At 67.2% G+C, this 16,100-nt stretch overlaps 2 protein-coding genes across 6 annotated transcripts in view; both read right to left on the reverse strand.

Moving 5' to 3' along the window:
- Positions 1-384: 384 nt before the first annotated feature.
- Positions 385-3,055, reverse strand: NRARP (NOTCH regulated ankyrin repeat protein). Its single transcript, XM_070799795.1, has one exon. It carries the CDS (start codon positions 2,529-2,531, stop codon positions 2,187-2,189), a length of 345 nt encoding a protein of 114 aa, XP_070655896.1. The 5' UTR covers positions 2,532-3,055; the 3' UTR covers positions 385-2,186.
- Positions 3,056-3,668: 613 nt separating this feature from the next.
- The window catches only part of EXD3 (exonuclease 3'-5' domain containing 3), a 77,564-nt gene continuing 65,132 nt past the window's right edge, over positions 3,669-16,100 (reverse strand). For all 5 annotated transcript variants that reach the window (XM_070799765.1, XM_070799764.1, XM_070799762.1 and 2 more), the window contains 3 exons: positions 9,387-9,480; positions 7,913-7,951; positions 3,669-7,646 (listed from right to left, as the gene is read on the reverse strand). In XM_070799765.1, the coding sequence (XP_070655866.1) occupies positions 7,360-7,646; positions 7,913-7,951; positions 9,387-9,480 (420 nt within the window). In that variant the 3' untranslated portion in view covers positions 3,669-7,359. The remainder of the gene's footprint in view (positions 7,647-7,912; positions 7,952-9,386; positions 9,481-16,100) is intronic.

The raw sequence follows: 16,100 nt of genomic DNA on the forward strand, positions 1-16,100 counted from the left end.
ACATTTAAAGGGTACCCTTTCTGTGCGGCAGGTGGTCCAGAAGAAACCCACAGTAACTGGGGGCATGGAGACAAGAGGCGTCTTTGGCAGGCTGGCTTTGGGGTGGGTGGGGGGGAGTTTCAAGTAGAACTCCCACGGGGAGGCCTTGGCTGCTTTGCCAGGAGCAGAGGAAGCGGCTCTAGGCACCCTGGGGTGCTCCTGCAGCTGGAACGTGGGCAGGCGGGGTCCTCACAAGCCCTGTGCGTGGCCACTGCGGTGCCTCTGAGCTCAGCCCAGAGCCAGCTTCCCAGGCTCTGTCTTGCGGTGGAGACAAGCCAAGTGCTGCGCGGTCGTCTCTGCAAACAGCACGTTGCAGCCTGACTCTCATCCCGTGCCAAGCCCAAGAACCAACAGACTTTTTTTTAATATAAAAAGATCAATGAAAAATTTATTTATAAATTTTTCATGCTGGGCTACAAGTCTATATCGTACACTCAGGAATGTGCTGCAGACTTCATCCAGTTAGAAGTGATCACACCGAGACCCATACACAGCTTCCACGTAAGCCTAGAAAGTCTTAACATTAATTAACATAATTAAGGTATTTGCATCTAGAAAAAATATACAGAAAAACTCCTTTTGGAGTAATCTGTGCCTCAGTTTCAATGTCTGCTTTTCACTGACATTATCAATATATTCTTCTCACACAAGGTTTTATAAAAAGCCACAGATGACTGCCCAAATCTGACCAGCCATGCACAAAGGGCCTCCACCCACCTGTGTCCTCAAGTGCTCCCCATTTTTGCACGAAGGGTCAGCAGCACTTCTACCCTGGGGAAGCCTCATTTAAATTTGAATAATTCAGCCTCCCTTTTATTTCTCAGGATCAAAACAACACGGGGTGTGGGGTTGCATAGAAAATTGGAACCTCGGAGACCAGGAAGGGCGCCTTTCGGGACTAAGAGTGACGCAGAGGGACGGCCTCCGGCCTGGGTCCTCGCGCGGCCCCTCCCGCCTGGCAGGGCTTTCGGATTCGAATCGGGTCCTGGAAGCTCTGGGAGGCTGAAGAGGGGTAAAGCGGCCCTTCAGCTCACTCGGCAAGTAGCACAAGAGATTCACAGTCTTATAGGCATTTTATAAAAATATAAATATGGGTACAGTTGCCTTCACAACGCTGGATACAACGCCCTTTAAAATTGGGTCTATAACCAAGATTCAAAAAATACACCTAAAACTTGGCTTAAAATATGTTAATATTTTATATTGTCATAAATGTTATGACATTTAATTGTGGCAAATCCATTTACTTTTTTTAAAAAAGTGTGCAATCGACTGTTAACTATAATAGAACTAACTAGGAAGGCTTGATCCCCACCTCCGTCACCGCCACACCCGAGCACCCAGGCTCCCACGGAAGCTCTGAAAACCGGCAGGCTTGGCGGATGGCGGCCTCTCACCGGAGAAGGCGGAGCGGGGCCCGGGGCTTCCAAAACTCACGCGGAATCGTGTGTGAGAGAGGGGAAGGCGGGGCGGGCGGAGGAGGGGAGCTGAGGGGGAGAAGCCGGAGAGGACGGAGCAGCGCCGGGGAACCATCAGGCTGGGCGGTATTTTCAGTGCAACCAAGAAATGACAAGACTCAAGTTTTTAGTTTTAAGACTAAAAAAAAAAAGTACATCACCCCGCCCACCCCCCACCCCCTTAACCACATTGACCACGCACAATATTTTCCAAACACAAAATTCAGGCGCACAAACATCACCCACAAATATGCACACACGTGATAAATAGTTTAGAGCCCCGGGAACAGCAGAGCGTCTCCTCCGTCGCGCGTCGGCCACGGGTCCTTCCACCTTCAGGAGAAAACTTTTCGAGCAGGAGGATCCGGTGTCTCGGGATTCCGAACTTGCTGGTGGCGAGACTCAAATTTCAAAGGGGCTGGGGCCCGCGCTCCTCCCCCACCCGCGCGGCGGCGGGCGGGGCCGTGGGAAGGGCCCCGGCCGGTCCCCGGTGGCCGCGGGGGGGAGGCGGCCCCGGCCCCCGGCCGCGAGCGGGCGGGCGGGCGCGGCCACCGTGGGCACGGACGTGCGCGCCGGACTCGTGGTGGCCGCGGGCGCCGAGGGCCGGGCGCACACCGAGGTAGTTGGCGGGAAGGTACAGCAAGGAGGACGCGCGCGGGGCCCGCGTGCAGGCCGGGGTCTGGACCGGCATCACCGGCCTCCGCCGGCGTACTTGGCCTTGGTGATGAGATAGAGCACGATGTCCTGGTGGCCGCCGAACGCGGCGATGTGCAGCGCGCTCCAGCCGTCGCGGTTTGCCAGGCGGATGTCCGCGCCGAACTTGACCAGCAGTTTCACTAGCTCCAGGTTGCCGTCGATGACCGACTGGTGCAACGCAGTCTGGCCCTCCGGCCCGAACGAGTTCACGTTGAACTCGCAGTTGGTCATGTTTTGCAGCAGCGACTGCAGCTCCTGCGTGTTGCCCTTGCGCACGGCCTCCTGGAAGATGCGCTGCGTCTGCGGCGCCGAGCAGGTGGACAGCTCGGCTTGGCTCATGCTGCCGCCGGGCGCGGGCCGAGGCTCAGCGCGGGCGGCGGCTTCGGCGCGGGCCCCCGGCTGCCTCGGGGCGCGCCTCGGCGCATGGAAGGCGCGGCGTCCCCGGGCCCCGCACGCCACCCCTGGGCGCTCCGGGCGCTGGGGGCCGGGGGCCGGCGACTCGGGACCCCCGCCACATCCAGCCGCGCCCGGCGGGCGGGCAACGGGGGCGGGCGCTGCGCTCGCGGGGCCGGCCCGGCCGGGGCAGCGGCGCCGCGTTCCCGGTCCCTGCGCTGTCGAGCTGCGGCTCCACGCGCCTCCCCAGGCGCCGCTGCACTCGCCAGCCCGCCGCGCCCCGGCGCCTTTTACCTCCTTTATATTTGCATGACAATAGGCGCCCGTGACGCGCGCGCCCGCCGCCCGCCCATTGGGCAGCGCCCTCGCGGGGCGGGGCCGCGAGGGGCGTGTCCGGCGGGGCGGCCGCGCGGCAGGGGGCGCTGGCCGCCGGTGGCTTGGGGCTGGGAGCCAGGTGGCCGCGGGTGGGCGGGGGTCCGCGTCTCCGCCGCCGCTCCTCCCACGCTCCCTCTAGCCACCCGGGGAATTCCAAGGTCCGCGCGCGGACAGACCAGGCCCAGCCCGGGGCCGAGCGCGACCCCGAGGGGCGCGAGGGCCGCCTCCTCTGGTTGGGTGGGCGCGGGGGCGGGGCTCGGGTGGAGACCCCCAGTCTGGCTCCCCGCTCCTGGAGTGCTAGCCGCGGACCCTCCACATCCCCAGCACCACAGGCGCTCCAGGGACGAGGCCTGCCCAGCCCGGCCCGTGGGACACACTTCCCCGAGGGAGACAACTCCAGGACACCACGCGGGGCCTTTCCGCTGGAGAATCGCTCCCCTGGGGGCCTCGATCACCCCGTTAGCTCCCTAACTTGACTGGCAAGAGGAGCCAGGCCCTGAGGTTTTCTCAGCCCCGCCCCAGAAGAAGAGGGTCTGCGGCCCGGGGCTGGGGTCGGTCTGGCAGTCAGCTCCTCTGCTGTGGAGAGGCCTGGCTCCTCTCCCGGGGCGACCCCATCGGCAGGAACTGGGCCGGGTGAGGCCTGGGCAGGTGAGCAGTCCCAGGTAAGGTGCCAATGCTGCGCTGAAAGGGAACTCTGAAATGACTCACTTCCAAGCAGTAAACCCGCTTTTTATTGACACACTAACAGTGCGGCCAAATTTCCTCATTAGAATTTCACAGTTTATAGCTCTGCTGTGGTCGCTGGAAATTAAGGAGGAATGAGCCTCAGAGTCGGCCTGGGGCAGTGGTGCTTCCGCAGCCACTGGAATTCCTTCAGAGGCCACTTGGTATTCCCAGGAGGCAGCTGGGGAGACCACCCTGTTAGGCCCCGTTTGGTGATGAACTCGGTGGGTGTCTGTCCCTAGGCCTGGAGACCCACGTGGGTGAGGCGCCCGCCCCCGCTCCGTTACCTGGGAGGAGTCACAGCCAAACCACTGGAGAAACTAGGCAAGACCTCAGACCCTGGCTGCCCCTGCTTGGGGTCCTTCTGGTGTCCAAGGCCACCCAGGCCCCATGCTCTGTCTTCCTGAGGCTGGTGGTCCAGCCCCTCTGCTCAGCTCTGCTCCCCACTACGCAGGTGGTTATGCCCTGAGCTGAGCACAGACCCGGCCCAGGCCCTGTGATCAGCCTGGCCCTGGCGTGACTGGGGTGCTGCTGCTTTGGGGAGCCCCTCCTTTGCCCACTTATCCTGCAGAGACACGTCCCTGGGCCTACTAAAGGGGCCTGGGGTCAGTGGCTGCTGAGCTGATCACCTTGAGAGTGGGGGTCCCTGTCCACTTCCAGCCATCCTCCCCACCAGCCCGAGACAAGCTGTGGTTGGGAGGGAGGCCCTGGGCTCTGTGTACTCAGGCCCGTGTTCGCTTCCGGAGTGGGGAGGGGTGACCCTGTGTAGAGCCAAGGCCTGTGGGGGACCCCAGCCACCCCGCACCCGCTGCCCGGAGCAGCACGGAGGGGCGGCTACTCTGAGGGCGGATCTGCAGGCAGGACCTCCTCCTGGTTGCCTGTGCTTCTTGTGTATCCGCTGGGCTCGGCTGTGCCCAGGCCCATCCCCAGAAGGTGGTGGGTTCACAGAGCGAGGCCCCACCCAGGTGGGGGGCTCAGGCCCCCCTGGCCTGGAGAAGAGCGTCTGGAGACCCCGCTGGGCCCGGGAGCAGAGCCTGGGAGAAAAGTCCCATTGACACCCGCAGCGGGCGGCAGACAAAGGGGCCCTGTGAGCTCAGTGTGGGAACGTGAGGCCCCCACCTCAGGGCATGAAATTGTCAGCTCGGTGCCCCCGGGCAGGGACGGTGCGGCCAGAGAGGCCACAGGAGCCCAGCCTGAGGTCACTGCCAGACCCCCCTGGCCTCAGCGTGGGTCAGACAGGTGTAGCCCTGCGATCACCCGGCCCCCAGCCCTCTGCTCATTTGTGGTCACCCTGTCTGCGGGGAGCCCATGGCTCCTGCTCCTTTGTGGCCGAGGGGAACTGTGCCCGGGGTGGCTGTGGTCCACACACCATGTGCCCAGAGCTGCCCTGTCCAAGGACAGGACCGGAGAGGGGCGTGGGGAGCGCTGGCTCCCGGAAGCACTTCCTGATGTTTGCTGAAGGACGTGTCCAAAAGGAGGACATTTGTTCCAAATGATGTGCTGGGCGGGGAGGCGGGGGTTGGGGACCCCACCAGGCCCTGTCCTGGAGCTCAGAGAAGCCCCCAACGTCTGTGGCATTCCTTGGTGATGTTGTCACTTCCACAAATAGGCAAGGGGCTCACTGGCTGGGAAGGAGAAGCCCTCAACCTTGGATCTGGGGTGACAGGCCCAACGCTGACTATAAGGCTGGACCGACGTCCTCCTGGGAGCTGGCCCAGGGGTGCGACCCCAGAAGGAGTCCAGGGTTGGAGAGGGCGGCCTCCTCCCCCAGGGGACCCCTTTCCTTTAGAGGCTCAGAGCAGTGGGCACTGGGAAGCTCCCCGGCTGGGGAGGGCTGGGTGGGGCAGCGGGGAGGACCGTGCAGAAGGGGCACTGGCCGGAGCCAGGAGGCCGAGGCCACCTTAACGCGCTCGGCAGGGGAGGGAGGCTGAGCGGCCGCGGGCCACGGGGCGGGGCCTCCAGCTAATTCATTAAAATGTGTCGGGGAGCGTGGGAAAGAGGAGAGCGTTTCTTCCCAGCAGCCCAGACACCTGGTAGAAGGGCGCGAGGATAGAGATCAAATAACAAACACCAGCCCCGGGCCAGCGGCCGCGGAGGAAGGAGCCCGGGGCAGGAACTGCGGCAGACAGTCCCCGTGGCCTGGCACCCGGGCGCAGCCCACCCTGCTGGCCCAGCGTCTGACCCCTAGCCCAAAGTGGGCCCGGGCGGTCACAGGGCTTGGAGGGTGCTTCCCGCAGGCCGAGGGCCGGGGCTTGGACGGGCTAGCAGTGAGCCTGTGAGTCCCCGGACAGACGGACCAACGGACACAGCCAGCCTGGCAGCAGAGGGCGGGAGGCGGGAGGCAGGCCCGGCGGGGCCGTGCGGCCTGAGGACCGGGTCCTGCTCAGCTGTCCTCTCCTCTCTGTGGAGTGCTGAGCGGGGCTGGGGCAGACGCGCCTGGGGGCCTGGAAGGACACGGCCTGGCCCCGAGCCTGTGGCCCTAGCCAGGGCCGTGGGTCAGGGCAGAGTCCCCAGGACGCAGCTGGCTGGGACCCACCCCCAACCCCACTTCCTCTTAACCCTGCAGGGGAGGAGTGGTCGAGGCTGCTGTCCCAGGACAGGACGTGGGGCCGGAGGTCTGGGTCCTGGAAGCGGGACCCCGGCTGCAGAGGGTCCCTGCCCCCACGGGGGCCCGTTCACCCTGGCACGCCTGCTCAGCCCAGGCCTCGTGACCCCAGGGGAGACAAGAGCCAGGTGGGCAGACTGGCCCCACACACCGCCCTCGTCCCTGGGCGGGCTGTCCCATCTGTGGAGTGTGCCCTGGCCCAGCGAGGCCCAGCGTTGCTGGGGGGCTGAGTGGGTCCATGCCCGGCACATGGCCGGGGCTACACCCCAGGGGCCTCAGAGGCCACAGCCGTCCCTGGTGTGGTCAGGAACACGGGGCGGGACAGAGGGTGCAGACGCCCGGCCCCGCAGCCAAATCTGCGCTGGTTTCCGCTCTGGGAGCGGAAGGACAGGAAAGGGATGTGGGCCAGGGTGGGTGCACATTCCTGGGGCTGAGCCAGGGGGAGGCAGGCAAGGGCAGGAGGTGGTCTGGGCCCAGGCCTGCTGCTCGCAGGAGCCCCCCGCCCCGAGTGCCGCCCCAGGCCCCCAGGGGGTCAGCGCGGGGTCTGAGCCTGTGTCTCCCTGGGCGAGAGGGCAGATACTTTCTGCCTTGTGACGACAAGGCTCCAATGCACATGTGTTCAGGGCCTTCTACACGGCAAAGACCCGAGCGGGGGCCGCCCAGCCTGACGGCAGAGGCCCCGCAGGGTCACGGCTTGGCTAGGCGGGGGCCTGTCTGTCCCCCAGGACCCCCTCCTGTGCTCGCTGGAGTCTGAAGTCCCGGGGGAGCCCCACGGCCGGCTTCGCTGGGGGAAACCAGGGAAGACCCTGTCCCGGGACCTAGGGGCCTGGCCCTCATCCTGGGGGGTGCATGGTGGAGGGGGCGACGGGAACGGCCACAGCACAGTGGGGGGACCCCCACCTCCCACCTACTGAGCTCCAGCAGGTTTGGGGGGCCACCTGGGTCCAACCCTCAGGCTGCGAGGGGCTGGCGAGCGCAGGGCGGGGCGTGAGGGGAGACCAGAGGAATGAGCCCACGGCCACCACCTGTGCAGCTTCTGCACTTTTAGTCCGGGCAGCCTAGGCCCCGCTCTTAGGAGGGGCCGCTGGCTGGGCGGGGGGCGCTCTCCAGGATCTCTTGGAAGTTGCTGGTGACTCGGGCCAGGTGGGTACCTTCCCAGAAGACTTTGCCACAGCCGGGGCAGCAGTAGAAATGCCGCAGCCCGGGCCGCCGCAGCACGCCCGCCGGGACGCCCGCCAGCTGCAGCCGGGTGCCATTGGCCAGCGTGGCCGGCACGTGGGTCTGTAGGTCTGCGTCCTCCAGCCAACGGCAAGGTGGGTCGTAGGAGCAGTGCCCGGGGGCCTCCTCCAGGGCTGAGTCTGGACGTGGAAGCGGTAACCCTGAGCCCCGCCCTCAGGCAGGCAGCCCCCACCCACTCTGCTTGGTGGCTCCTCCCTCAGCCCCCAGCCGCCCGCCCCTGCCTCTCCTATTAGGAACCCTCTGGGTCACGGGGGACTGGCCTCTTTCTTCCCGGCCCTCCCTGGCACTGCCCTCCCCTTGGGGCACAGGCCCATTCCCTCTCCCCCATCCTGGGGTTCCAGATGCTGGGGCCCCTCATGTCCCTGGCACGTGGCCCAGGGCTCACCTGTCTCCTGCTCACCATCGCTGTGGGAGGACTCACTGCCTGTCAATCAAGGACGTCAGGGTCAGTCCCAGGGAAGGCCTGGTGGCCCCAGCACCCACAAGGCACCTCCGAGTGCTCAGCCCCCACCCTGCAGGGAGAGGGCAAAGAGCAGGGGCCAAGATGCTCTGTGCCAGCCCAGTTCCCTCCCATGGGAACTCACACCTTGGGACATTCTTGGGGCTCAAAGGTCCTTGGGAAACAAGTTCTGGGCACAAGATCGGCTGATTAGGGCACTTGGGGGCCTGAGAACCGCGGGCCGGGCGGGGCGGGGGCGGCCCATCCGTGGCGATGAGCAGATAAGCCCACTGCCAAGAAGCGCGTTTCGCAATCAACCAGCATGGGGCAGGGCGGGGTGGGCAGAGGCCCAGGGGACTGCGGAGGCTCGGGGTGCAGGAGAGACCCCGCAAGAGGCCCCACCCCTGCAGAGGGCCCTAGCCAGCAGGTGGGAGAAGTGGCCCCAGGCCCACTGACCCTGGTAATTTGCTCAGCAAACATCACCCTGCAGATGGCTCCAGATTAACCACAGCCAGAGTCTGAATGGAGGTGGCCCCCCCCGCCCCAGTCCCGCTGCCTCCATGGGGCCCAGCAAGGCCATGACCTCAGGCCTCACCTGACAGCCCGAGGGGTGCTGCCCAGGGCCAGGGCGAACCTCTGGTCGGGGTGTTGGGGGCCCTCTATGGGGGCCACTGCTCATGCCCTGCCCCTCCCCCCTGCCTCAAGCAAGTTGCAACCGCGCTGCAGAGGGCAGAGAGCTGCTCAGGGCTGGACACTGGCCATCACCAGTGCACACCCACCGTGTGGGTGGCCCAAAACCTTTGAGGGATGCGGGCAGGGCAAGTGCGACCAGCAGAGAAGATGGTACCCAGGGGCACCAACTGTGCAGAGGGGCCCGGGGCACCCTGTGCTCAGGCTCCCCCCTCGGGCTGTCCCAAGAGGCCCTGCTTCCGTTCCCGCCGGCCCTCCACACAGGGAAGGTGAGGCTGGGCCCCTGATCCCGACACCCGGGGCTCGCCTGCCTTCCCGGCGCCCAGGTTCCCCAACGTTCAGACTGCTGCTTGGCGAGGCCCGTGGTGCAAGGGCCGGCAGGCGAACATGTGTGTGCACATGGCTGAGCATGCACAGGCAGGCGTGTGAGCGTGCATGTGCCACTGAGCATGTGTCTTTGCCTGAAAGGTGCATGTGTGCGTGTACACTCTACGAGCGGGGCGGGGTGACTGAGCAGGGCCCACTGGGGAGAAGGTAGGGACCACGAGCCCAGGGGCCCAGAGGGCCTGCGCGTGCAGGTCCCGTGGGCCAGAGGCCTCAGTCCCCTTCCTGGCCCTGAGCACTGGCCACCCCCCCGCCCGCGGGCACCGCCCTGGCGGCCCAAGTGGGTCAGCCCAGGAGCACCCAGTGGCAGGGCCACGGCCCACAGACCCCATGGAGCCCCACTCACTGGCACCACCAGGGCCTCCCAGGTGGACGCTGAGCCGCACCAGCTGTTTCATCATGTCCTTGGAGACTTTCAGGTACTGGTCACAGTTGCAGGCCTGGAGAGCAGAGGAGGCGCTGGGGCTGCGGGGCATTCTCACAGCCCCTCTGCCCCTAGCCCTGTGCTCCCTGTGGTTCTGGCCGGGCCCAGGGGGTTTCACAGACACATCTCCCTTCGTCTCGCCGCAGGACGTGGGGCACACCACCTCCCGGGAGCCCTCCTGCACTGCGTGGGTTCCAAGCCAGCCCTGGGCGGCCTCTTCCAACTCCTGAGCCCCTGCAGGACTCTGCCACCACCCAGCGGTCCTCCCCAACCCCAGAGCCAAGCCTGGGCCCCTGATGGCTCAACACTAGTGGGGGACGGAGGCCCAGCATTAGAAAGTCAAGGGGGGGCGGCCCTACAGCTGCCCTGACTCCTCAACCCATTTTGGAGCAAGCCAGGGCCATTCCGGTGTCCATCCTTCTGTGACACCTGGCCCCACCTGCCCCCAGGGGCTGGCACCATCTGGAGCCTGCTGGGCACCGAGTGTGTGCAGGGTAGGAGCCCAGCCACGTAGGGTCCTGGTCTAGGATGTGCAGTGAGCTCCCGTGAAGACCTTGGCTCAGCCCCCCCGATCTCACCATCCCAGGGGTGGCATGGGCTTCCCGATGCGGCTACCCCATCATTTCATGACGGCCACTTCCTGGCAGGGGTCTAGACACAGGATTCCCGTGGCAGGCAAGGTGGGCCAAACAGGAGAGCAGGGTTGGGGGGGCAGGGGACTGACCAGCTGGCTCCCAGACGGGCACACAAAGGCGCCCTGTTAGCCATGGGGTGAGCCGGTCCACGGGAGGAGGGCTCCTGTTTGGTGCTCCTGGCACCCCCCTCACCTGGTGAGCCCTGTCAGTGCCCTGGAGGTAGAGTGCCTGGGGCGGGCAGCGGCGGGGGGCCCTGGAGCCATGGTGGGGGGCTCCTGCCCCGCCCATACACGCCCTCTTTCCCCCCAAGCCTTTCACCACAGAGCTCGGCCTCCAGCATCACAGCCAGGGGTGGGCAGGTGCCAGATGGGCAGGGCCGATTTCCCAGAGCCCCCCGAAGGGCCTCCCCTCCCCAGGCCAGACTCTGGCACAGGGAGACACCTGGGTGCTTCTCCTGTCTGGCTGCAGGTACCAGGGCCAGCAGGGCAGGAGCGTGGGCAGGGTCCCGGCTGCACGTCAGGCCCGTGGGGACTCCAGGCCCAGCCAGGAAGGAGCTGGAAAGAGGCCGGCCAACTGGTCTCTGGGCCGGGCTTCTGCCCGGGGCCCCCCGAGGGTCAGCACCAGCAGGTACGGGAGCCCAGTGGGGCGGGGTCCTCTGATGGGGTCTGCGGTCTTCCCAGCACCCGGGGGTATGCGCCTGGGGCGGGGCGCCAGCTCACGCTGAGTCACGCGCAGACAAACGCCCGGTGCCCCGCGAGGCCCGCCCCACCCTCGGGAAGCGCTGGTGCTGGTTTTCCCACGGCCGCTGCCCACGGCCGGCCCTGGCGGTCACCCCTGCCCCCACTGCCACGCCCAGCTGGAAGAGCCGGTTCTGAGCTGCCTGCCCGCCCCGTCTTGTGGTCTCTGTCTGTAGGAGGGCCCGTACTCAGGGCCTCCCTGTCCATCTCCTGTCCACCACAGGGTCCAGCTGCCCTTGCCTGGCACTCAGAGCGGAGCCGGGGGCTGAGCACCCACCCAGTCAGGGGCTGACAGCCCGTCCCCCTGCCCCATGGGGGAGGACGGCTCCTCCAACCCCCTGTTCTGAAGGGGCTGCCCAGCGGCTGAGGAACCTGCTCACGGTCACCCATCCGGTGGCCGGGCGCCCCCACCTGGCAGGGCCTCAGCCCACTGTGCGGGCGTAGGCAGGTGACATCTGAGCTGGGCCCACTCCCTGCAGGGGCTGTGCAGACCCCAGGCTCAGATGTCAGCAGATCTGGGCAGACACCAGCGGGGGGCTGTGGATGCCCTGGACAGTGGTCTCCTGGGTCCCTTGAGGTGTCTGAGACCCCATCCAGGCTGGGGGCCTGAGGGCAGGGTGGGCCTCCACCCCCAGAGCCTGGTCAGGCGGGTGAGTGGGGGAAGGAGGAGTGGGCAGGCTCCTGGCTCCCCCATCCCGGGGTCCGCCTGGGCCTGGTTCCCACGGCGCCCAGGCTGTCGAGCTCATGCCCACTGAGCCGACCAACTCCAGTAGGACCGAGGCCCTCCTAGGCAGGGTCTGGAGCCCACCGTCAGGGAGGCTGCCTCCCCGGGGTGAGGCCGCCAGCAGGGACCGGCCCAGGGGGCTGGTGGTGGCTCAGGACCCAAAGCCAGGCAGGTGCGCTGGGCAGCCCGCCCTCCACAGCCCTAGGAGGGCGGCGAGGGGCTGCTCTAGCCACTTCCCTGGGAGGCATCCGAGCCCTCGATGGGCCTGGTGGGTCTGTGAGCTTCTGAGACAGAGCTGGGGAGGGGCAGCTGAAGAGGTGCTGGGAGCCTGTCTGCGAGCAGGCCTGCTCTGAGCTCTGAGCCCAGGAATCCCGGCCGCACTGGCGGGGCAGTGACTGCACCCAGCAGCATCTGCCGAGAGGAGGTCCCGGGTCTGTCCCAAGCCGTGTGTCTCCAGGCACGCCTGCTCCCACCAGCCCTGGGTGCACACACGCCATGGCCCACGGTGCGTGCTGCGCCGCCGGCTGGGGACCGCTGGTGCACTGGTGTCAGGGGCGGAGGGGGGCTGCCAGTGCAGGCCTGGCCGGGCCACAGAAGCCAGCGGGAAGGCCAGGCGTGGGTGCCAGGGGCCTTACCCTCACCCATGCTCCTGCCCACGGGCTGAGCACAGCCCAGTGCAAACTGCCTGTGAATACCCTCAGGCCTCCACCAGTCCTGGGCCAAGTCAGGGGCTGGGGAGGGGGTGCCGCCAGGGCACAGGGCGTGAGACAAAACCAGCGCTCCTGAGGCGGCAGGACCGCAGGCTGGGCGCCTAGTGGAGGGAGCCACTTCTGAGAACCTGGGCAAGGCTCCCTGCCCTGCCAGCGGCAGGCTGGGACTGCGCTCCCTGTAGGCCGGCGTCCTGGGGACCCCCACAAGCCCCGCTGCCCACCCCCAGTGAGAGCCAGGCCCTCCAGGGTGGGAGATGTGGTCAGGCTGGTATCCAGGCCCTGGAGACCCCACAGGCAGGGAAGATGAGGGCTTGGGCTGAGAAGCTGTGACATGCTCTAGAATAATGCCCGTTACATACTCATTTACAGCAAATTTACAGCAAAGCGTAAAAAAGCAGAAAAAAATAAACATCATCTTCGCACAACCACGCGGCGAGAAAAGCACGCGTGGGGCAGGGGGTTGCCAACGCCTCTCCGCACACTCTGCACTTGGCAAGTGTCTTCCCTCGCGTCAGAGGCCTGGGGGCGCAGCGGGCCTCAGCTGCAGGACACCAGCGTGTTCCCAGGCCCCGGGCCCCACTTGCTCCCTGCCAAGCGTCCCCCGCCCCCCATCCTCGCCTGAGGTCCTGAGACCGCTGGGTCCAGAGGCCCCTCGGGCCGGTTTGTGCACCATGACCCCCCAGAGCTGCCCCAACAAATGGTGCTGGGCGCAGGGACAAAGGGCTGGTATGAAAGACCCCTGGGGGCGGGGCGGGCCTGACACCCTGTGCACGGACTGGCGGTGAGGGAGGAAGCGATTAGGCGCTGCCTGGGTCTGCCCTCCACCTCGCTCTCCCACGCTGTCCGTCGGCTCTGGAGGGGCCCCGGGTCATCTGTCGGCTCCGAGCGCCCAGGCAGGGCTGCGCGCCTCCTTCCAGACCAGCCGCGGCCCAGGGCTGGGGGCTGGGAACCCTGCTGCCCCTCCCCCGCCCCGGCTGAGCCCTCAGGCGCTGAGGGTGGGGGGCGACCCCCTCCCCACCGGCACACTTTGGGGCGGCAGGGCCCAGACCAGGCCTCCCAGGAGGTGTGGGGTTGGGGTAGGGCCTGCTTGGGGAGGTCTGAAACCCCAGCCAGGGCTCTCCTGACCCGTGAAGCAGGCTCCAGCCCCCCGCCGGCGCCTCTGTCCCCGTTGCTGGAGACCCAGGCTGGCAGCCCCGCGGGGCCGCTCCGTGCCTGCCCCGCCCCCCGGCCCAGGGAGGTCAGTTCCCACAGGCCCGGCCCCTCCCCCACACGGCCACGGCCCGGCCCCTTTGTGGGGCCACAGACCAGACCGGGTGGCGGAGGACGGGCCTCCGGCGCTGTCGGCACCCCAGGGGGCAGGGCCAGGTTGGGGGCCCGGAGACCCCGACGGGGCCAGGTCTGGGCCGGCGCGTGGACCCTCTCTGCACGAGGGCGCCTTGGAAGCACCCAGGTCCTCCAGGTGCAAGAGCACCCGCCTCAGCGCGGCTGTGTGTGTCCGTGTACGCACGTGTGTCCATGTGTGCGTGTGCCCCTGTGTGCACGTGTGTGTGTGTGTGCATGTGTCCATGTGTCAGGTGAGGACACGAGTCTGCAGGAGTGGAGGTGCCCTCCTGTGCACGCACACGCACACTCGGGGAGCAGAGGTGTGTCCCGGGCCTCCACTGTGGGGTGGGAGGAGCCGTGACGGGAGCACTGCCTCCGCAGGCGGATGGGGAGGGGACGGGCACTGGGGACAATGAGAGGAAGCACGTCTGGTCCTGCGGAAGATAAGCACGGGTCCGAGAAGCAGCCTGCACGACAGGGGCCTGAGTAGGGGCAGCCCAGCCAGCGTCGCCCCGCCCACCCCGGGCTGGGGTGGGTCTGAGCCCCGCCCTCAGGCTCCGCCGGGCTGCAGGCTGTGCTTCTGTCGGTCGGGGTCCCTCCTCGCCCCACTAGTGCCTTGATCCTCTCAAGCCGTCCCCTCCTCTCCCAGCCGCAGTCCCACTGTGTGGGGACAGCGGGCTGACAGCTCAGGCCGCCAGGATAAGACTCCACGTCCGCTCACCTGGATGCACGTGTCCACCCAGGCCCGCGGAGGGCTGTGAGCATGGCCCAGACGGGTGGAGAAGTCCCCCTGGCCCCTCATACCCTGGCCCCTCACAGTGGACAGTCGCAGCCCTGGGGGTGGGGGGCGCACAGGGGCCGACACACGGGTCTCAGACCACTGGTGGGAGTGTGCTGGCTGCTCCCGTCCACAGGCTCTGTCCTCGCCTTTGCCAAGTCCAGCGACAGGCCGCCCAGGCCCTGTGGAGGAGCAGCGGCAGTGAGGGCTGCCCCGGACCTGCTCCCATGCCGGGGGCCCCAACGCGGGGAGGGGGTGTCGCAGAGCTCACTGTTCCCAGGGTACAGGCAGGCATGGCCAGGACCCCCAGTGTCTCTGAGGCCAGGGCGGGTGGGCAAGCCACAGGTCCCAGGTTCACTCAATAGAATCTGGGTCAGAGAATGCGGCGGGACTCGGGCCCTGGGGCGGTTCCCCACCCCTGGGGCCCCCTCAGTCTCCCCTGGGCGGCGGGTCCCTGGGCCCCCACCCGAGCAACGCCCGAGGCGGCACACAGCCCCTCCCGCGGCTCCCGGTTACTCCACCGGGCACTATGCGCCCCTAGGCCCCCCGGGACCCCACTGGGAGCACAGGAGACCCCTCCCTCAGCACCTCCCACCCCAGTCGGCACCCAGCCCTCCCAGCGGTCCCCCCGGGCGGCCGTGCCCCTCCGCCGTCCCCAGGAGCCCGGGTGGCACCCCTTTCCCGGGGCTCCCCGGCACCCCCGGCGCGGCAGGCGCGGGCAGTTCCCAGACGGGGGAGGGGCGCGGCCGTGAGAACCGCCGGCGGCGGGCGCGTGGGAAAGCGGGCGGAGGGGCGGCGCGGGGGGCGGGGCGCGCCTGGGAACGGCCCCCGCCCCCGCCGGCCTTTGAAAGGGCCACTCAGGGCGCCCGGCCCGGATTCAAAAGCAAACGGCCGCCCGCCCGCCCGCCCGCCTTCCCGCGCCGGCGGGGCCAAGGTGGGGCGGGGGACCCCAGCCGCCCAGGGCCGTGTGGGAGCGGGCGGGCGCCAGCGGGCGGGAGAGGGGTGCGGGCTGGGGAAGTCGGGGAGGGGCCTGGCCCTCAGACAGCGGGGGTCCTGTCAACCACAGACCAAGGAGGGCATGCCCCAGAGTCCTCCTCCAAAGGATGGTGGTACTCCGGGAACTGGGCTAGGGGCCTGGAAGACTTCCTGGAGGAGGTGGCATCTAAACTGGGGCTTGACAGGCCTGGTGGACAGAGAGCCTGCTCAGGTGCTGCCACAGCTGGGGTGACATGTGGGATCCAGTGAGGTCAACAAAGGCTGGCAGGAGCTGGGTAGCTGGGGGTACCCAGCCCTTCCCTTCCTGTCTCTCCCAGGGCTACTGAGTCAGGCCAAGCCGGAGAGGACCCCTTTCCACCACTAACTGCTCTGCCCAGCCCAGCTCCTGCACTTCTCGGAGGGACCCCAACAGTGCACCTTCCCCCGCCCACTGCCCACCTTCTCCTGAGGCACCCCCCTGGCCCTGTTCCAGGCTGGCTGTGGGCTCACGAAGGCCCCCACCTGCCCAGGTCAAGACCCCACCAGCCGTCCTGGCCCCTTGGAGCCCTTCGGGTCCGCCCTTTCCCCAGATGTGCCTCCAACGACTGGCCCGCTCAGGGCGGTGGATGGGCGGAGGGGCTACCTGGGAGGGGGCGGGAAGGGGCTCTCCTCCCCCCAACTACTCTGTGTGGCCAGGGAGGGAAAGGTGGCCAGGTAGGGTGGGGTGACATGTGCCTCTCCTGGCGCCTGCCCA

The sequence above is a fragment of the Bos indicus genome, chromosome 11, assembly GCF_029378745.1.
Source record: "Bos indicus isolate NIAB-ARS_2022 breed Sahiwal x Tharparkar chromosome 11, NIAB-ARS_B.indTharparkar_mat_pri_1.0, whole genome shotgun sequence".
NCBI classification, from domain to species: domain Eukaryota; kingdom Metazoa; phylum Chordata; class Mammalia; order Artiodactyla; family Bovidae; genus Bos; species Bos indicus.

Coding starts and splice junctions, on each gene's coding strand:
- NRARP (XM_070799795.1), bottom strand. CDS start 2,531: ATGAGCCAAGCCGAGCTGTCCACCTGCTCGGCGCCGCAGACGCAGCGC.